The following is a 21,750-nucleotide window of genomic DNA, read 5'->3' as shown; positions in this document are numbered from 1 at the left end:
AAACAGCATGGCATAGTGGGAAAAAACCTCAGACCCGGGAGGTGGAACAGAGAAACGTGGTTAAGAGCGCAGGCTCTGGAGTCAGATGGGCTTTGGAACCGGAGCTCTGGCCTTAACTGTACAATTTTAGGCAAATTATTTAACTGCACTGTGCTCCAGTTTCCTCATCTGTGAAAATAAAAATATCTCCTTTATTGCGCTGTTTTGAAGATTAAATTAGATGCCACACCAAAAAATATGTACAGTAGTGCCTAAAGTATAATGATTACCACTTATTGAGCAGTTACATGACGTCAAAAGATCTGGATTTGATCTCTTTCGGTATTCCAACTCCTTTTGACAAGTTATTTAATCTTGCACTCAGCCTTAATTTCTTCACTTTAAAATACTAGTAATGAAACGTAACCCTCATAGGGTTATAATACAAGTTATTTAAAGTGAAACAATACACAAATGTTGAATATGAATCTGTGGTGGGTCCTCTACTACAACTGAAAGTGATTTTGGCAGGGTAGGGGTGGGTGACATTATGAAAATGCATTAAGAACAACACAGGATTGTCAAACTCTCATTGTTGGAGTCACTGCAGCACCAACAGAGGCCAGGCCTTAGTTGGGCTGTGTCTAGTGCTCTGCACTGTACCTGGTGGCCTGTGTTACTCACTACTCTACTAGCGATTCCAGAGTTCAGGGGACTCAAATCAAGAATGGGATGGCTTACCCACATTGTAACCTTGGGCCTGAACTCTGGAATAGCCATCAGAGCCCAGGAGGCAGGAAGACAGCTTCACCACTAATTTTGTGGAATAGAGATGAGGTGAGCACAAGAAAACCTGTTTTGAAAATGGCTTCCCAAGGCAGAGTGAGTTATTTTTAGAGTAGATTTTTGGTTTTTGTCTTTTTTTTTTAAGTGAGAGCTTAGCCAGGTTCTAGCAACAAGTATAATTTGGGTATAATATGAAGGGTTGATAGCTTAGTGACAAATCTAGAAATTAAGTAACTACAGAAGAAGATACAAAAGGTCCAAAAGAGTGTGGAGCTTGTGACCAGACACCAGTTAAACTTTGGACAAGTGACAATGATATGCAGGAACCAAACATCACATTTTCAGCTTGTATTTAGGTCAGAATGCTTCTTTACGTTAAGAAGTAACTTTTTCACACAACAGGAAAGAGGGGCCGGAATTAGGCACACTTTGTATTTTTATCCTGTTTACTTTGAATCTCATGAGATTTTCTTCATTAAAGTATAGTTCCTTATTTTAATAGGTACTCATCCCACTCAAAAATATTTATTGAGGTGCTTCTATGTATCAGACATTATAAGGTGCTTGGGGTACAAAAAAATTATAAAACAATACCATAAAGGTCTATTATTTTAGAACTTGAAATATATATCCAATGCAATTTGAAAACCAAGGTTACACTTTAGACTAAAACTTATTATTTAAAATATAATATAATAGTCAAAGAACTGGTAAATAGGTTAATAAATTGGCTATAATATATCTTGAGAATTACTTGGGAAGAGTATGTCATAAACAATATGGATTCTACTTTGGTTTAATACTGTTTTGAAAAATTAACTTTTTATATTTTCAGATACAAAATGACACAGATTCCCTCAACAGCAATTGAAATAGAAATGATACTAGATTATCTGAGCAACAGTATTCTGAAGTGGGCAGTATCTCTCTTATTGTTCAAGGTCACTCAAAGAGAGGATGTAGAGGAACTCATAGCATTAGTTTTACCAAACAGCATTAGAACTGTTTCTATGGCTTTTCTCACCATATTTCGCTCTACCGTAAATGAAAATTTTCTTTTGTTAGTCAGATATGACTCAGGCAAAGACAGATGCAGTTTACTGAGGATAAATTACTAGGCACCCACATTAATAAACATTCTTTATGATTTCTGAGAACATTCAGGACAAAGTGAAAGGAAGATAAGATTAGACATCTGATTTCTTGCAGTCTGGGTCAGGGGAATCTGAAGTTGTTGCCTTCTCTCTCTAGGGGAAGACTCAAGTGAAGTTTCCATTTAGCTCCAGTTCCTGTTTTATGGCATTTCCAAAGGAGGAGTCAGGGAGACCCAAACAGAGGAAATAAGATCGAGAGCAGCACTGTCCACCTGAACTTTCTGCAACGATGGAAATGTTCTGTAAGTGCACTGTCCTGTAGGGATCCCACAAGCTACAGACAGCAGAGTACTTAAAATGCGGCTAGTTGTGGCTGAGGAACTGAAATTTTATTTTAATTAAATTTAAATTTATTTAAATAGTTACAATGGGATTAGTGGCTACCAGACTGGATAGCATAGATCTAGAGAGAGAAAAACCCAAATCAGAGGACTTAAAATACTAATGAATGAATGTAGGCAAGGTAGGTGTTCTTAACGGATAAATGCTTACTAAAGGATCTGTTGCTTAGCTAACAACAGAGGTTAAAACCATGCAGGAGAAAAAGCTTCCTAAATGCGGTTTACAGGCCTGTGTAATTTCAGAGCATACAATTAAAGGCTGTGAGTGGTACACAAGGTAACAACTCTGGCCTTGTGATCTTGGTAAACCTGCAAATCATTTTTAGGTTGACTGCTATGTACAAGCTCAGGTAAACACTAGTTTGGAAATCTTTCTAGTGACAATGTGATTTCTTTTTTCCTTTCCAACACCAGGACAATTAGAATCATTCCCAGTCTCCTCTTCTCTTTGTGGCTAAATTCTCCCAGGCCTGGGTCACACCCCCAGCTACTCCACAATTGCATTCTAGTCCTGAACCAGGAAGTCAATGCTTTGAGACATCTGGCAGGATTTCCTGAGGCTTATTATCCAGAGTGCAAAGATCTGCTTAGCAGCCACATTCCAAAGTCTTCCCAAGGTTTCTCCAGAAAAAATGGGAAAGCAACAAACCTTTGGGGCACAAAAAAGCCAGGTTCTGTGTAGTATGGTATCTTTAATCTTAGGATGTAAAGTGGGGCCAAAGGTAAATAAATGATTATAAAATGTTCTGGTTTGAGTTTAAAGAATAATTTCCCCCATTTGTTTTAAACTCAGAGGAAGAAAAAAGGAAGTACGACATTTGACAAAAGCAAGGTGTAAGGCCATGGGTAAATATAAGAGACTGGAAATAAAGTGGGCTCTCTTCGAACCCAGGACCCATCAGAAAGGCTGTATGCCCCAGAGTCACCAAAGTGAACCATTACTGCTTAAAATAAAGTGGATTGCAAAGAAAAGGTAGCTTCTTTTTCCCCCTGGAGATGTAAGTTTAAACCATTTGCATTTTATGATTACCACCTAAAGATGAGAGGAAGAAGGTAAGGAATTGTGGTAAATTAGGAACACACAACCAAAAACATTCACTAAATATTTTTGTTTCTCAAGATTGTGTGGCTAAGATACCTCTGATGTTCTCCAGTTTTATGCATTGAACTTTCAGAGTGGAACTAGACATTTCTGTGATAACTCAAAAGGTAACTGAAATATATTATTTAAAAAGCGGTTTTCTCAGTCTCCCTTTTGTGGTACCATACCTGTCATTAGAGGAGAAATCCATTCCCAGGACGATGCTTTCTTCAGTGTCTTGTCTCCCATTGGTTGAAACCACTACCATATAGCGTGTTCGATTCTGGTAAGTACTTTCTAGTCTTACAGCCTGGACAAAGATAATAAGAAATTAAGAAGTTTAGAAGGTCAACTTTAGATCACTCAAACCCTTTTTACATCAGCATCTTAAAGCATACTGAGGGAGACAACAGAGCCAGTACGAGATCTAAATTCAAACCCCAACTCATGTATTAACTTTCAGTAAACGTAAAACCTTCAGTAAGTTACTGAATTAACTGGAGAGAGATATAATAATACCTATTCCATTGGGCTGTAAGAATCATAAGAAATAATGCTTTCCAAGTACAGTGTTTGGTATATACTAAATGCCCAATAAATGTTTGCCATCAACATAATTTGTAATAATAATTTCAGGACCTGTTCTAAAGATCAAAGAGTAGAATGTGAGGTATATGAATGTAAGCATTGGACCCACAGATCCAAGTCCCACAGACAATTATAATATGAAGCAAATTTTAATGTTTAAGAGGAGCATGCCCTATTGAATTTTTATAGATTATACACTACAAGATTTTCTTCTTTAGTTTCAAATATAAGAAACATATTATTTTTGTCAAAAAGTTTTCATTTGTTGCTTATTCATGATATTTTAAAAGGGCCTTCAGAAAATTCGACTATGGACATGGTCTTAGATGACATTAAGGATTTACTGTTAGTGTAATAATGGTACAGTGGTTATGCCTTTTTCCTAAGTATCTGATATGAGATGACATGGTGCCCAAGTTTTACTTTAAAATATTTCAACAATGGGAAGCAACCAAGATGTCCTTCAGTAGGTGAATGGATAAACTGCAGGACATCCAGATAACAGAATGATATTTGGTGCTAAAAGAAATGGGCTATCAAGCCATAAAAAGACATGGAGAAGTCTTTAATACATATTACTAAGTGAAATAAGCCAATATGGAGAGGCTAGATACTGTATTTCAACTTTATGACATCCTGGAAAAGGCAAAACTATGTAGCCAGTAAAAAGATCAGTAGTTACCAGGGGTTAGGGGAGCATCAAAGATTTTTAAGGCAGTGAAATACTCTGTATGATACTACAGTGGTGGATTCATGTCATTATACCTCATACCCACAAAATGTACAACACCCAAGAGTGAGCCCTAATGTGAACTATGGACTTTAAGAATAATGATGTGTCAGAATCAACTGTAACGAATGTTCAGCTCTGGTGGGAGATGGTGATAATGGGGGAGGCTCTGCATGAGTGGGGATAGAGGATATATATGGGAAATTTCTGTACCTTCTGCTCAGTCTTGCTGTGAACCTATAACTGCTCTAAAAAATAAAATCCATTAAAAATTTGCCAAGAGGGTAGATCTTCTGTTAATTGTTATAATAATAATAATGGGATGAGGAGGAAGGAGAAGTGAGGGTTGAAGGAAACGATTATAGGTGATGAATATGTTTACGGCAATGGTTTCATAGGTATACACTTATCTCCAAACTCACCAAGTTGTATACATTAGATATGTACAACTTTTTGTATATCAATTGTACCACAATAAACTGAACTTAAAAATATTCCAACAAAGGAAGAAAAGCAGGGGTAGGGAACAGATGAAAGAAGTCTCACAAAATGTTGATGGTTATTGAAGTCGGGTAATGAGTTCATGCAGATATATTTTCTACTTTATATGTTTGGGAATTTTTTTAATAAGCTCAAAAAGATACTTTATAAACCTTAAAAATAAAGTAAAATGGCTTCTAGTCAACATTCATTCTAATATTTACTATGTATCTACAGTGTATATGATCAGAGCAGCAATGGGGATTCAATGATCAGATTCAACGATCGGAGAGACAGCTGATTCCTGCCCTCATGGAGTGTACAGCCTAGACTACTCTTCTTTTTCTGTCAATAAAAAGCCAGGAAAATGTGCACTGGAGGCAATTACCTCTGTATAATATACTCCCACACCCCCACATTCCTTATCTCAGAAGAGAATGAGCTCTAATCCCATCAGCTGGCTCAAGACACCTGCCACAAATTTGACAGAAACTTCTATTTGGAATTCTTTCAGTGCAGCTCTTCTTAGAGTCTCCTTCCCCTTAACTCTGTGACTGTTCCAAAAGCAGCCAGACAGGAGAAAAAAAGACAGTTACAGAGCTCAAATGACCCATTTAGCGAGGCAGAGATGAGACTCCCATGGCTATCTTGTTTTGTCTCTATTCTGATACTCCTAGGAAAAGCTACATGGAAGCACAAATGGCAGAAGTGACTACATTAAAGCCTGTTTATAATAAGGGCTGATACAACAAGACTGTAATGCCCACCATTCTGGTGCCAAGTACACAAGCTGGGCTGCTTACTCCTACGTTCCATTAAGTGATAGAGCATTTCAAACCAAATTCACTTGTGAGAAGCTATGAAGAACTAATATTTAAATAGACGAAGGTCTAGCCCTAGTGGGCTGGGACCAAGCATTATACAGGTAGAGCTATGGATAACAGTAAATGCACATGAGGAGGACTGGGAGACAGACTTGACTCTATGATTCTAGAAACACTCCACAAAATACCAAACTAACCAGAAACCTGGTGCAGGTAAACTAGAATTTCTCATAAACAAGATCTTAGATACTACTGCACAACTAAACTTGGGCTTGCTTTGGCAAGCTCTGAGCTAACTGGTCAATTTCCTGAATACATATGTTAGAGTCTATTTTCTCCTCTGTCAAAGCTCTGAGAAATTCTGGCAAGGCTCACATACAAATGGCATGGGAACAACCAAACTGTGCTTCTGATCATTTGTCTACAATTTCTACATCAACGAGTGGTGACTGATTGGCTAAGCTGAAGCTGATAAAACAAAACAAAACAAGTCCCTCCATAAATATTACCTATCAGGCAAGGTATCAGGCCTAATTAGCAGGTGAGCACAGGTGGGCAGCAAGAGTTTCTTTGTGATATTCAGTGCAAACATTAGTTGTCTCTCTTTTAAAAGAGAGATGAGATGTGTCTGTCTGTCTGCCTGTCTCTCTTATCATATAAAGAGCATTTTAAACATCTGGCCCTCCCTTGCTTAATTTAATCATAACAGAAGATCTAAAACCTAATAGGAAAGGCCCCAGTCATCTCACACTGACTTAGGCTTGAGTAACTGGCACATCTCAGATTCATTCAATTTTAAGCTTTTTAGACGGAGAATAGCACTTTAGAGGTCTTGGATTTGATCGTGGACCTCTAAATAGTATCTATAGTTATGACTAAATTTTTACTTAAGGGAAGTTGAGCTTTAATCAGGGGGTCAGGAACCAAGATATTAATTTAACACCTATGTCCTAAGGACAAGATGATATTTTTTTTACAGAAAAATTTTTGCAATGCAAGCCTCAGGGGATGGACCTGAGGCTTCAAAATTCTGTCAAGATTCTAGATTAGGGAACTAAATAAAAATGTAAGAGCCACAGCATAAAGAAAAATTTAATACTCATGCTGATTTGAGGTTTATTTTACTCCTCTGTTGGGGAGAAGATGAACAAAACCTAACAATCGAATTTAGTTCATCAAGCCAATCAGAGAAATATAATTTAAAATGGCAGCTTGTTCATAATACCTTAATATCAGAATTGGCAGCAATTTCTGTTTCCTCAGTTTCCAGAACTTACATGGAAGAGATGACTGGACTAAGACAATGATTCAGATGAATTTGATTAAAGTTCTCACTGAAAAGCACACTACTGAAGTTTATTTTAATTGTCTAAATAAAATAATATTTTGGGTTTTAAAACTTGGCAGCACTAGCAACTGAGAAAATTAGTCCAAGAAATTCCATCAATTGCTAACTTTGGAATCCTAACACAAGTTTCAGGTGAACTGGACCCAGCAATCCTAGGACTGACGTAGGCCTGAGAAGTCATCTCCTGCCTCAGCTTTACTTCTGAAAGAGAAAAACCCAACCTGTTTGCAAAATTCATCTATCAAAGAATGATGTTAAAACTTTCTGCACTTAAATGCTTAAATCTCATTACGAGCGGTTCACAAACACTGTCTGATATAATAACTTCTCTCCTCGGCATCATCCAACATCAGGAAATACTCCTTCTTAAGTCTACACTGCACCTTTGTCTTTAATTTCTCTCCACCAAGAGTCTCACATCAGGCCCCTGCATGCAATGTTTATGCTCAGGGAAGCCACATTATAAAGGTCCAACGTCTAGACAGGCAGCTCACCCAGCCCATCAGAGAAAGGTTTCAAAAGAATGTAAATATTAAATTCTAGCCAAAAGAACAAAGCAAAGTCATTATCTAAAATTAAAATGGACTTCAGATGTGACACTAATAACCTAAAGAACACTGTCTTCAAAAGAAACAGAGCTTGAGGGAGTCTCTGGATTTTATTACCATTTTTAATCTCTACAAAATTCTTAAAAAATAAAAAAACCCTATGGCTTGTATCTGTGTAGCCATTAAAAACAGACTCATTTACTGATACAGAAGGATACATACAATAAAGTATGACAGAAGCAGCTTATAAAACAACATTTATATTTTTTATCTTATTTTTGTTAAAAAAGAAAAAAAGAAGAAAAAGACACTCTTACATGAGAGACTTTTTTTTCTCCTCTCCTTTCTGGGCTCAGATCTGGTGTCGAGACCTTCCTAGTTATAAAGGTCAGTGGTAAAACCTTTTCAACATTGCTCAGAACTGACTAGCCTTTCATACACATACAACCCTGTCCCCCCACCCTCAATCTCATTCAACCACTGACAAGTCTTCAGTGATCCACTGATACCTTTACAAGCACACACCCTACACAGGAGCCCTTACTGTTTTAAATTATACTTTTGCTTCTCAGAACTACAGATACCATGCGTTAGGTAGAAGGCAAGGTTTTATGATGCTCAGATTTGGCTATTTTCATCACTGATCCACTTTGGTAAGAGCAGATCTCAGAGAATTGGACACGTACTCTTAAACACACACACAAGACTAGGAGGATACTTATCCAAATAGTAAGAATGGTTTTTCTGGAGTATAGGATACAGAGTAAGTTTTACTTTGTTCTTTATGCCTTTCTGTACTATTTCAAAAAAAAAAAATAAACCCACTTTCTTTTTGGAAAAAAAAAACAAACAACCAATGTACTATAACAAAACCAAAGAACTCCTCATTTTCTTAAACTCTCCTGCAAATTACTCAAAAACATCTCTTAGTACCTTACCAGCACCTCACCCAGTTAAGAACATTAGTTGAAGTTACTTTAAGTTTTAGGAAAGTTCTTAATTTCCCAGTCTTTTTTTTTTTTTTTAAATTAAATGGGCCTTTGATAATGTGCAGGAGTGCTGTAAAACCACTGTCCTCATTTTATCAGCCATGGGTTTCCTAAGAACTAAAGTTAATGCTCAAGACTGTTTTTGCAATGCAGAGCTTCCCTGGAGGAAAAATTCATTTAGTCCTATTTTCAATGCTAAAGCAAAATGTAGGATTTAGTGCCTCTATTTGTTGTTGGGCTATTAAAAAAAAATAAAGACAGGGCTTTCAGTTGACTATCAAACTTTTAACCTTATGCACAATCCCCAGGATAAGAGTTTCAGCATTCCAAATTTAACTCAAAACAAAAGGCTTTGCTTTGAGTTTACAAATGCTCCTTTCAGTTAGAAAAGTGCTAATTTGTCCAAAGTCACACAATGTATTCACTCATTTTCTTGAAGATGACTCACTCAATAATCTGAAACATAATGACTATGTGTTTGTAACAATTCAAAACAACTGTAAAATGGCTTGTCACTTGAACTCTGAATTAATTCAAAGGCATCAGTTACATTTTTTGAATTTATATTTTATAAATGTAAAGCAGCTGAAGCTGCATGTTTTAGCAGGAAAGAAAAAATTTAACTGCCAATTCTGCCTTCCTAACTGCTCCTTTATGTTCTCCTAAGTCTCTTGTGATTAATATTACTTGAACATTTAGAGGTCCAATCCAAACTCTGGAAGTTTATCAACAAGAAAAAGATAAAGTGAGTGACAGACCTTAGCTTTTGCTCTACCAAACCACACAGTTTTGGGGAACTGTTTCTACTGGACATCTAGAATGGGCAAGTGACCATTACTATGGGTTTTGAGAGGCGCTGTTCTCAAAGTGTGACTCCTGGACCAGCAGCATCAGCATCACTTGGAAACTTGTTAAAAATGTAAGTTATCACTGCCTCACCCTCTCCAAATCAAACTCTTCAGGTAGAGTCCAGCAAGTGGCAGTTTAACAAAGATCTGCAGGTGATTCTGACATACTCTAAAGTTTGAACATCACTGCTTTAGAATATTAATGCTGTAAGAACTGCATCCCACTTCTTTCACTTACAAAGAAGTGTTTAAGATAGAAGTATACTAAGAAATACAGACAAGATTTATATAAGTGTATGCTACTTTAGGACTAGGGTATAAAAGAACTATGGAAGGGTATCTTCCTTATTTCAATTCCTTTAAATTTCAAAATGAGTTTTTCAACAAAAATTAGTGGCCATGTCAGGAAGGCCACAGAGGCAGCATTCAAGAGAAAAAAAATGAGAGAATTTAAACAGAGAGGATTAAATGAATGACGAATCAGTAATTACCACACAGTTCAGAGGCCTGATCACCAACTTTCCACAGTCATTCTTGTATCCTACTTATTCTCTTCCTGAACAGAAAGTAGAGATCAACTATTTGGATTTCCACAGATACATTAAGCACAGTTTTCAAGTTATCACCTTAGCCCAGTAGGGCCCATCATCACACACCTGAATTAAGGCAATAACTACCCAGCAGGCTTCCTGATTTAAGAGTGCTGCCTCTTCCCCTCTATTCTGTGTTAGCTTCTGAGGAATCTTTCGTAAATATTTTCTAAAATGTAATTCGTTAGCTCAAAAACCTGAAATGCTTCACTACTGCTTACTGAAGAGGCAGAGGTACCACCTCAGATCCCAAAGGGTCAGATAGGGAATGTCAATGAGTGAAGTAGCCGTGTGACCACTAAATTGGTAGAAATACTTCTCACTTTTCACAAAGAAACATACTTATCTCACTTTCGTCTTCCTACTTTTATGAGATGTTCTACTATAAAATAGTGAAGTAGTGATGACAGATGGTGACATTTGGCTTTCGCATGCAGGAGACAACAGGATACATAGGGATTACAGTAAATTAGGAACCCAGGTCACGCCAATGCCCTCTCTCCACCAAGTCTAGCCAAGTTTTGCTCTGTAAGAATACGGTATTGCCAGAATTTTTGGTTTTTGAAGAAGAGCCCCAAGTCAGGATTTTTATGTGAAATCACCCAACTTTAAAATTCTGGCTCAGATTTAAAACCACCACCACCACCACCACCACTGTGTAGTCTAAACAAAACATCTCTGGCCTATGGGCCGCTAGTGTGAGATCTCTAGCTTGGAGCATTAAGTCCTTATTTGTCTGCCTTGTTTCCTTGTATTTTACCTTCCCTACAGTAACAATAATTCCCACATTTAGGCAGCATTTTACATTCTTCAATATGCTTTAATGTCCATTTGATTCTCTCAACTGTGAGAGGTAGAAAAGAGATAGGGAGGCAGGCAAAGACAGGCTAAGGAACTTGTCCAACGTCACATGACTGTCTCTAAGCCCAGGTTTCCTGACTCTGAGACCAGCATAATCCTTGGCCACTTTACTCCCTCCTTGTCCTTCTTATGTGTGCTTTTGCGTCAGTCATGCCCTCATCTAGAATGACCGTCTTCTTTCTATCTGCCAATCTAAATCTCAGCATCTTTCAAGACCCTGCTCGAGCTCTTCCTCAACTGGGTCAAGTCCCCAAGTTTTCTTTTTTTCTGAATTTCAGTTGGTATTATGGTCAATAACCTACAAACTGGCACTCACCAAGTCTTGAACCATCAAATTATTTCATATCACTTCAGATTAGCCACATCCCCAAATACATTCTAAGTTCTTTGATGATGGGGACATGCCATTCTTCTTTTCTATTCCACATAGTTCTCAGCACTGTGTTGGGACATAAAAAAATAACTGTTTAATAATGTCTTTTGAGGAAGAGAGTTATAATATCACTAACTTACCAGCCTGATGTTGTCTTCTGGGCGGAGTAATATGAACATTGCTTGGAGATGCTGTTGGAGATCACCTAGTGAAATTTATAAAACAAAGAATAACTATTCTCCATTGTAATATCAACAGAGAGGATTCCTTCTGCCCTAATAACTTGTGTAAAAGAAGGTTCTGGTTCACTAAAGGACTCTAATTAGACATAGAAATTGAGTGAGGGTCTTACTATGAATGGCAGATTGCATCTCTGTACATTCACTTTTAAGTCTATACTACATTAAACTTTGCTTTATGTTTTTCCTATGGCAGGTGCACTTGAAACCAATCACAGTTTTGTACTGACTGATGTTGAGAGCGATGGTGAATCTGCTGGGCAGAGGCAGCACTGGCTGTGCTTTCAGGCCCAGTAAAGGTAGCATCAAGGGAATCTTGAAAATGGCATGTATGGTATGCAGTGTTAGAATTATCCCTCACTTTCAAGAAGCTAACCATTTTGATTTTCCCATTTCTGTAACTGTAATCTTCAGTTGCACTTAATCTAAGAAGGTTTTTAGATTCCCCCTAGAATAGTGTCAACAGCTTAAAATGATTTTCATACTAGTAGCTGATATTAAAATGACAGTAATTAAATATAGCAGAATCCAAGGGGTATATATTCTAGTGAACATATTATTAGGTGCTTTAAAGTGGCCAATCATTACTTCAGTCTTCACTTGTTTTTATACATTCTATAAAACTAAGTTGAAATTTCTTTGTTTTAAACTATTATAGACTTCCTCATATTCCCTATTCTGTACGAGGAAATCTGAGGCTTTGGCTAGTGGGAGATAATTAGATAATGTGCTGTCATGATGATGACAATCAGAGAACAAATAAAACTTCATTCCTGCCCATTCAGGCAGGTCCAGCCCTTTCTCAGGAATCTAAAATGACTGACATAGTCGCATAATCATGGACGCTAGTGTAACCTGTTCTCACTTTGGTCTTGGAATCCACATTCATATTTTCCTCTAGGTAACTACATAGTTGTTAATTATGCGATGAAATACTGATATGTGCAAGAAGTGGAGAGAGGAAGAAGTAGGCTGGCAACTTGTCTACAAGGTCAGCAAGTTGGAAAGCCTTTGCTTTTTTCCCTTCAAGAATAGTTTTCTTGCCTTTTTTTTTCTTTTCCATTTTACTGCTAGTTTCTAACCAATTCCATTATTGCAGAATCTTTCAACTTTCAAAATTAAAAAGAGGAATCATTATGTTTGGCGAGGTCCATTCTGCTATTCTTCAAACCCAGAGAGAGAATCTAAGTCTCATGTGCAAGAACCAGTGCGGGTTCATAGTCATTAATCCAAGAGAAATGAAAACATATGTCCACATAAAAACTTACACACAAATGTTCATAGCAGCATTATTTATACTAGCCCCCAAATGGAAAAAACTCAAATGTCTACCAACTGATGAATGGGTAAATAAAATGTGATCCATATACTGGAATATTATTTGGTTATAAAAAGGAACAAAGTACTGCATAACATAACAGTATAAATGGATGAGCCTTTAAAGGGGTCATGTCTCAAGTGAAAGGTGCCTGTCTCAAAAGATCGCTTATATGGTTTCACTTACATGAAACACCCAGAACAGGCAAATGTACAGAGACAGAAAGTAGATGAGTGATTGCTTAGGACTAGGAGGGAGGGTCAGGGATAGAGGGAGTGACTGCTAATGGGGACTGGGTTTCTTCTGGGGGTGACGAAAATGTTCTAAAATTAGATTGCGATGAAGGTTGTGCAACTCTGAATATACTAAATAAATCACCGAAATGTACATGTTACATGGGTAAACTGGTGAATTATATGGTATTTGAACTATATGTCAATAAAGCTGTCAAAAAAAAAAAAAAAAAAGAACCAGTGTGAGGAGACAAAGTGTTAGTATAAACAATGAAGAGTGACTACAGTTACAAATTACAATTGAGGTAAGCAGCTGAGGTTTTTTAAAAATTAGAGTTCCTTTCATTTTATCAGGACAAATAACCTGAGAAAAGGATTTTTAGGATGGAGAATTTCTAGAGCCAACAGTAATCCTGAGTCCCCACTCCAAGCACAACTGGTTCCGAGATCCAGATGGCTTCTTAGAAGGTCCAACAAAAGCCAGGGAGCCCTACTCCTGCAGTAAAACTTCTTATGAAAGTTGGGTATGTGGAAGCTCGGTAAGCTTTGTTAGTGGTGAAAAGAATTGCCATGAGCAAACTGGGTATTTCCTACCAGTCTTCGAAGAGACTAATAGAGGCGATATACCTGTACCACTAAGATCCTTCCCCAACATTTTTTTTTTCCCACTACTTCACTGCTAGTAGCTAAGTTTTAGATTTCAGTTTGATTTTAAAAACTTTTCTTGTTTCCTTTTAAAATGTTAGCAGACATTCATGCATAATATCACTTTTTGATTACAAAAAAGCACCTAGGTATTTTTTAATGAAGCCCAGATAAAACTCTAACTAGTTCAAGAAACATGCATAAGAAAATACAGTTAGAGTTAAGTCCTTGATTTGTTCTCAATTCTGCCATCATCTTTCAGTTCCTGCCGGCTGAGCCAAGGGAACTCCAGCTTATGTGAAGACCTAGCTTTGTTAGCTGCATTTATTTATTAATTTTTATTCTGGGGGAGGTGACTAGATTTCTATTTGTTTATTTTCCCATAATGGAGATCCTGGGGATTGAACTCAGGGCCATGTGCATGCTAGGCACATACTCTACCACTGAGCTATACCCACCTCCCCTGTTAGCTAGCTGCATTTATACTCATGCTGCCTCTTCTGTGCTGGTCTGGATCACGAATCAAGTCCATTCAGTTTGTGTTAAACCTGCTTTTCTTTTTGGTATAGAGAAAGCTAAGTGAACAAGGTCAAGTAGAAACCTGGGTGGCAGCAGAGTGTGGAAGTCTGACCAAAGAAAAAGACCAACCAGGGCCAGGAGCTTTAAAAACCACTGACCCCACTTACCGTCACACACCACAGAGCAATCTGCCTAACAGCTCATTTAGACAAGCTGGATTTAAATCAATATTTTGTCTTCTTTTTACTGTAAGTGATAAATAGTCACACCAAACAGAAACGCAAAGCTCAGCTGGTCTACTTCCTCTGTGCATTCAAATTTTGGGGGGAACTGTCCCCTCAACCTTGGTGGTTGGCACTGAAGAGGGAGGTTTTTAGAAAATGTAATCCAGAGCATAATTTTCAAAAGAGCTTTTCCCTCTGATTCTTTAATAAATTTTCCACAGCTGGAGAGTTTTGGTAGGAGGATAAAAACGTCCAATGAGATGGATTATAATTCTGAGCTGCTACATTTGCAACTAGATGAAGGCCCAAACAAAAAGTAGGGCAGCCACTAAAATAGCTAAGGTTATCTGGACTGGAGCTAAACTCAACTACTGGCTCAATGGGATCCAGTATTTCTGGCTTTCACCCACACACTCAAGGTTTACAGTCTTTGTTTTCTTCCTAGTAATTCCAAATTCTTCCACTCTTGGAGGTAACACACATCATCAAAGTGGTACATTTTGAACAACAAGCAAACACTCTTTGCATAGAATTGATCAGGATTTCTCTAATTACTGTCCTCAGGTTGACTTATATTTTTTCCCCAAAATGACACAAATTAGGCTTGCTGTTAGAAGAGAGGCATAAGGCTGATTATCTTCCCAAACTGCAGCTGTCCTATACCTGGAGACCTCTTTCCCTAGACATACTTTCTCCAGTTCTTTCTTAACCTCATCAGTACCGATGCACCTGACTTTAGAGAAATCCATATTATCTATGGAAATATAAATGCATATACTACTGTTAGTGGGTGTGATATTGTGGCTTACAGTAAGAAATATATATTTGGTCTTTGTCCAGTTCCTGGCACAGAGCTCTTAAAACCCTTGGAATTTCTTAAGTGATGAGAGCAATGAAAGTGTCTTTTGTTATATTAATGATCTGACTCTAGGACAGCACCTAAGGATGGGGGCTGGTTGCCAGAGGAACCGACCATGTGATCAGAGGGTTGGAACTTTCTTCTCTGGGGAGGGGAGAGGAGCTGGAGGGTGAAATGATTGCCAAAAGACAATAATTTAAATTAGCCATGCTAATTCAAGGAAGCTTCCATAAAATCCCCAAAGGACAGGGTTCAGAGTGCTTCCAGATTGGTGAACATGTGGAGATTTTGGGAGGGAGCACACTCAGAGAGGGCACACACTCTGTGCCCCTTCCCACATACATTGCCCTAAGCATCTCTTCCATCTGGCTGTTCTTGAGTTATATATCCTTTTATAATAAACCAGTAATCCAGTAAATAAAATGTTTCTCTGAGTTTTGTGAGCTGCTCTAGCAAATTAAACAAACCCAAGGAAAGGGGCACTGGAACCTCTAATCTACAGACAACCTGGACTTGTCATTGGCATCTGATGTGGGGGGAGAGGGGATGGTCTTATACTACTGAGCCCTTAACCTGGGAAATCTGATGCTATTTCTAGGTAGACAGTGTTAGAACTGAGTTGAGCTATAGGACACCCAGCCGGTGTCTGAGAATTGCTTCGATCTGTGGTGAAAAAAGCCTCACATTGGAATTAGGTACAGAATATTATTAGCAGGTTATTTCAAAATCAGAGTATTATACTCATTCCTAAGTGAACATTTATTTGATGACTCCTTGTGTCTACAAAAGTCCTCTGATTTAAATTTTCCAGTCTTTTTAGTGTGACAATCAAGAACTAGACTCTGGCATTTAAGAACTAGTATTCCAACATGTGATATAATTCGTTATCACAATAGTAACACTGAATTTATTTATGTTAGTAATATACCATATCATTCTCCTCATAATATCACTAGAGAGTAGACAGAAAAAAGAAACATAATCTTTGGTTAGGTGATTTTGCATAGGATCTGAGGGAACATGTGACCATCTTTTAGCTGATTATCAAAACCTTAATTGGGAACTCACATGACTTCATTAGAGTATCTTTGTACCTTATTATTTTTCCAACAAAAATTTATCAAACATCTACTACCTGTGCAAGACATTCTGCTAAGTGCCAGAAAAATGGTCTGTGAGGGTGAAAGAAAAGTGATCACAGCATAGTACAATACTTTTTTTCACTACTACAGAACTCTTTGAGAAATGGGGATGAGCTAGTTAGCCTTCTAGAACAAAACAAAAGGCAAAGAAACTAAGAAAGGAACGGAATACGTGGAACTTTACCTGCATGCTTGTTGCGTCTGTGGCTGATTCTTGGTGTAGATGAGCCATTTCCTCGTGGTAGAAAAAGGGCAGCACCTTTAACAGTTAGAAAGCTCTCGCTGATGCTGTAAGGAAAAAGGAAAAATAACTAAACAAACAAACGAATAAATAAAATCAAAGAGTTAGATGGAGACCCCTTTGGGATTATCTTCTCTTCCCTCTTCTAAAGTTCCAACCTCATGTGATAAAGTAAAAATAAAATCAAAAGGGACTCTGGTTACTCACACAGTCCTGTCTACTATAGATAATTTTTCTGAAATAAAACTTATAATATTCTATACACATTACATGGTAGTAATTAAGAGTGAAGGCTCTGGAAACAAAAGGGTAAAGCCTCCGGAACCAGACTGCCTGGGTTTGAATCCTGGCTCTGCTACTTCTTACCTGAGTGAATTTTGAGGGGGCCTAAATTTCTTTATCTATGAAACAGGTAAATAAATGAGGCTGTTGTGAGGAGTCAATAATAATAAGAAGCTTCTTAGGGTGGTGCCCTTAATAAATATTAATTTAATAAGTAATAGATCTAATAGATCTATGGTTGTCAATAATGGCATTTCAACAGAGTTCTAATCAGATGTGAAATATGTTGCTATACTTAGCTACTAATAATAGATCCAAAGCTTGCAAAAAAGATTTATTTATAAAATACACACACTAAAGTGTTACTCAAAATTTTACTTTCACAAACTTGCATTTCCACATGCACTGAAAAGGAGTAGTGCCCAGGAAATGTGTTTAACCCATGGAGTTTGCCCTCCAGGTTAACACCATCTTTCATGTGAATGATGGCTCAACAGACATGGAGAATTACTGCTCAGGATACAGGCTATTCAAAATACAATTACTAGTGGATATCCAGAGAAAACAGAAGTTATACCTATCACATAATATCAACAGACTAAGCCTTTTACGGTTATCTACAGAAACCAAAAAGGATAGAATTTTTAAATCACTAATGGCAAAGTTTAGAAACACATAATGAAGGGTTCGAAGATTGTGAATATGCTCTTCAGTGCTACCTAATCCTTAGCCTCATCCACCCAAGTTGTTCAGGACAAACATATAACCATCATCACTGGTTTTTCTATTTCCCTCCAACAATATATATCTAATCCATCAGCAAGACCTATGAGATTTACTTTCAAATATATCTTGAATCTGCCTACTTATCTCCATTACCACTCTGACTATGGTCCATGGCACCACTGTTTTTCACTCAGACTACTATTAAGAATTTTTTTTAGGAGGAGGGAATAGCTCAGAGGTAGAGTGCATACTTAGCATGCACGAGGTCATGGGTTTGATCCCCAGTACCGCCATTAAATTAAAAATAAATAAATAGATAAATAAGCCTAATTACCTCCCCCCCAAATAAAATAAGATTTTAAAAGCATTTTATTACAGAAAATTTCAAATATACACAAAAGTAGAGGAAAAAAATGTAATGAACTCTGATGTTCTCCTAAATTTCAGCTTAAATTCATGGCCAATCTTGTTTCTTCTATATTTTCACCTCTTTTGCATTGTCCCTGAAGTGAAACTAATCCCAGACATTATATCAGCAAAAAGCCTCTAAACTGGTCTGTCTGCAAATACTTTGGTATTGCTACTATCCACTTACCAAACAGCAACCAGAGTGCTCTAAAATATAGAGTTATATAGCATCTAATATCACTTCTCTGCTTAAAACTATTCAACAGCTTTTCTTTGTATGTATAGATGAAAGCTGAAGTCCTTAGCTTGGACTTTGAGGCCCTGTAACATCTGGTAAGAGGTTACTTCTCTGGTCTTATACCATCTCCCCCTTTATTTACTATTATCTCGTTGCACTGGCCTTCTTTCTGTTTCTTCTTTATTTCAGGCCCCTTCTCAGGGCCTTTGTGTTTTTGTTTTCTACCTGGGACACTTTCCTCTTGGCCTGTCCACCTCTTCCCCCATCCCAATCATACTCTATCCTGTTGTTCTGTTTTGTTTCCTTTGGGATATTTACCGCACACTAAAATTATATTTATTCACTTGCATACTTGATGGGGTTATCTCCCTATAACAGAATATAAGCTGCACGAAGAACAAGACTTAATTTTGCTCAGCATTATATCTACAACACTGTAAATAGTGCCAAGCACATATTAGGTGGTTGATAGATATTTGATGGATGAATGAATTCATCCCAGAGTTTTTCCCACACTGTTTTATCTGACCCATCACTGTAGCAGGAATTGTAATTTAGGACAAGAAAACAGAAATTCTGTCATCTCACAGGTTAAAAAAAAATTACTGTTATAGAATTCAATATACGTGGCAGATTACTGAACTGTAAAATACAAATGTTTGACAATACATTAATTGGCAATCGGAACTAAACCACCTCTGCACTGCTGTCAGTCCTTGACTCAGATTTATCCTTTAATCATGTGACATGAAGCTGACAGACCTTTGAGGTAACTTGCCAAACGGACTGGAACATGTCTCCTAAAAACACACATAAGAATCACAGAGGCTACTTTAAAAGTTTGCATGCTGGCTGGGAGGGGCTGCCCCTATTTTGTTTTCATCTTTAAATAAAGTGTTGTGCTCTTGTGGCCTGTTGCACAAGTCTGGTCTCTTGTTACATTCGTGGTACGCACATGTCACCCTGCTGTGGGTCACTGTGTTTCACTCACATTACGGGAACAACCTAAGACAAAATGTCTGAGAGACAGGATGAGTGGGGTACGCCACAGACAGGAAATGAAATTCACGCTTCTGCCAACACAGCAACTGTCTGCTTTACTAAATGAAAATGCTTAAAAAATAAAGGTGAAATAGTCTACCTATCACCAAGAAAGTTACAGCTGTGGGCACTTTGGTTTCCAGTAAACAAAGTGGTCTTTACATCTACAAAAGAAGTCTATTTGTTGAGGGCTTACTTCAGTTATTCCTTTTGTGAGAAAAAGGTAGTTTCTCTTTGACAAATACATGAACTTTCTGGGTTTTAGAGTGCTGTAATATTGTTCTTAGATACATTTGTTGCTTATGCTTTAAAGCATATTTAAGTGTGTGTTCTTTAAAAAGTATGTAGTGATTTCACAAGGGGAGGTTTGGTGCGAAGGACAAGGGCCCTTGGTTAACTCAAAGCTACCTGGAAAATTCCTGATTGTAAAAGAAAGACCAGGAGTCAAACTCACATATGGTATAAGGGAAAAGATGCCTTTCTACTTGAATCATTTATGCAAATCTCAATAAAATTTTCTGATAGAACAAAATGCACAGCAGATCCAGCTGGGTCAGGAGACTGCCCTACTAGGTGGAGTGCAGGCCCCCAGAGAGTCATGGCAGACACACTCTGGGTGGTACACTCAATCCTCTTTTTTCTGTGACCTCAGATTATGACTCCCCAGTTATCACAAAAGTGGCATAACCTCTTGGTCACAAGGGGATCAAGAATGAAAAGCGTGGCTAATTACAAAAATCCCTTTTCATCACTGCAAAAAAGTCCAAGCTCTATAAATATCATCAAAGATGGCATAGCAGCACGGTGGCATGGAAGTGAAAAAATAAAAATCACAACCACCAGAGTTTAGGAGGACCAAATTCAACTTTAAAATTAAATGCTTTACTTGCATATGAAGAAAAATAATATGTAAATTTAATCATCTGTACTTTAGTGTAAGGTAAAGGCTTAGTATATCTTGCTAGAATAGCAAGAGATTCATTTATGTAAAGATTAGTTTTTCTGAAGCAACTGTCTAAAGATTCAATCAACATAGAGTTGGCCTCTAATTTAAAATTCAGAAAGGCAGGTGAAAACTTTTACACGTTTTCTGAACTGACCAGCTCTCTAGAGTCTGGCCCAGGAAGAAGAGGACTGTTCCCGTAAATTCCATGGAGCCATCTGTATGTGACTGCAGATGCCCAGGTTAAAAACAAACCCCAAAGGACCTAAGAATCCCCATATTAAGGAAAACACAAGATAAAGAACACTCTCTGGATCTAAAGATGGAGAGTAATTAGCTGCTTGATAAGGAAATGACACTTATAGGGTCATCTTTCTAACACAGTGACAGTGAAGTTCCCCAGTCTTTCTCAGAATACAACTGAACATCAACTCCTCTCTTGCCGAAAGATCACTTGTTCAACAAATGGAAAGTTATCCCTAGTTTAATATGTGAAATGAGCTAATAATAGCTAACTTGAGCAGATGCCAGCTGTACACCAGGCACTGAGCTAAGCACTTTACATTATTTCATTTAATCTTCACAACATCCTATGAAGTAGGTATTATTTTTTCCCCTAATTTACATGTAAGAGACTGAGGGGCTCAGAGACTAAATTATCTGCCCAAGATCATACGAGCTAGCTAGCAATCCTCTGAACAAGGATTCAAACCAAGGCCTGACTAGAAGTTCGTGCTCTGAATCTCTCTCTACTATGCTGTTCTAGTTTTATGATATAGTTTATGGAAGATGAAATGCAATGTCTTCCCTATAGAACTTTTCAACAGAATAGAATTTAAGAGTAGATACAGGAGTGACAGAAAAGGACTGAATCAGACCTCAAAGAAAAGGACCATTCAGATCTCAACCCTTCTCACTCCTTTTTTGTTCCCTCTATCAAGGCCATAAACAGAAAGACTTTACTGAGGGGAATGAAGAACATCTGGCCGAGAGATGAATCCAGATGGGCTGGACAGCAGGAAAAAGAACTGGGAATGATAGGAGCGTTTTAGTCTCAATAATGGAGGAAAAGAGTACTCTGCTTTAAATAATTTTGGGAAGCACTCTGTGCCAACCCCTCTGATCAAAAGCACTTTCTAAAGCATGAAATCTGTTAACTGGCAGTTTCTTCT

At 37.6% G+C, this 21,750-nt stretch overlaps 1 protein-coding gene and 2 non-coding genes across 9 annotated transcripts in view; all 3 read right to left on the bottom strand.

Annotated features, from left to right (window-relative positions):
* Positions 1–21,750, bottom strand: part of SSH2 (slingshot protein phosphatase 2) — a 215,607-nt gene that overhangs the window by 41,116 nt on the left and 152,741 nt on the right. For 5 of the 7 annotated variants that reach the window (XM_031468469.2, XM_031468468.2, XM_031468470.2 and 2 more), the window contains 3 exons: positions 16,884–16,987; positions 11,661–11,725; positions 3,530–3,651 (listed from right to left, as the gene is read on the bottom strand). In XM_031468469.2, the coding sequence (XP_031324329.1) occupies positions 3,530–3,651; positions 11,661–11,725; positions 16,884–16,987 (291 nt within the window). Of the gene's footprint in view, positions 1–3,529; positions 3,652–10,187; positions 10,211–11,463; positions 11,610–11,660; positions 11,726–16,883; positions 16,988–21,750 lie in introns of those variants that run through there. The other 2 variants (XM_064495854.1, XM_064495855.1) reach the window with 2 other exon arrangements.
* LOC116158005 (small nucleolar RNA U2-30) lies at positions 8,207–8,276 on the bottom strand. Its single transcript, XR_004142235.1, has one exon. It is a non-coding gene; the product is annotated as a small nucleolar RNA U2-30 (small nucleolar RNA).
* On the bottom strand, positions 8,426–8,505 carry LOC116158006 (small nucleolar RNA U2-19). Its single transcript, XR_004142236.1, has one exon. It is a non-coding gene; the product is annotated as a small nucleolar RNA U2-19 (small nucleolar RNA).

The sequence above is a fragment of the Camelus dromedarius genome, chromosome 16 (assembly GCF_036321535.1).
Source record: "Camelus dromedarius isolate mCamDro1 chromosome 16, mCamDro1.pat, whole genome shotgun sequence".
In the NCBI taxonomy this organism is placed as follows: Eukaryota; Metazoa; Chordata; class Mammalia; order Artiodactyla; family Camelidae; genus Camelus; species Camelus dromedarius.
This window is presented reverse-complemented; position numbering and strand designations above follow the sequence as displayed.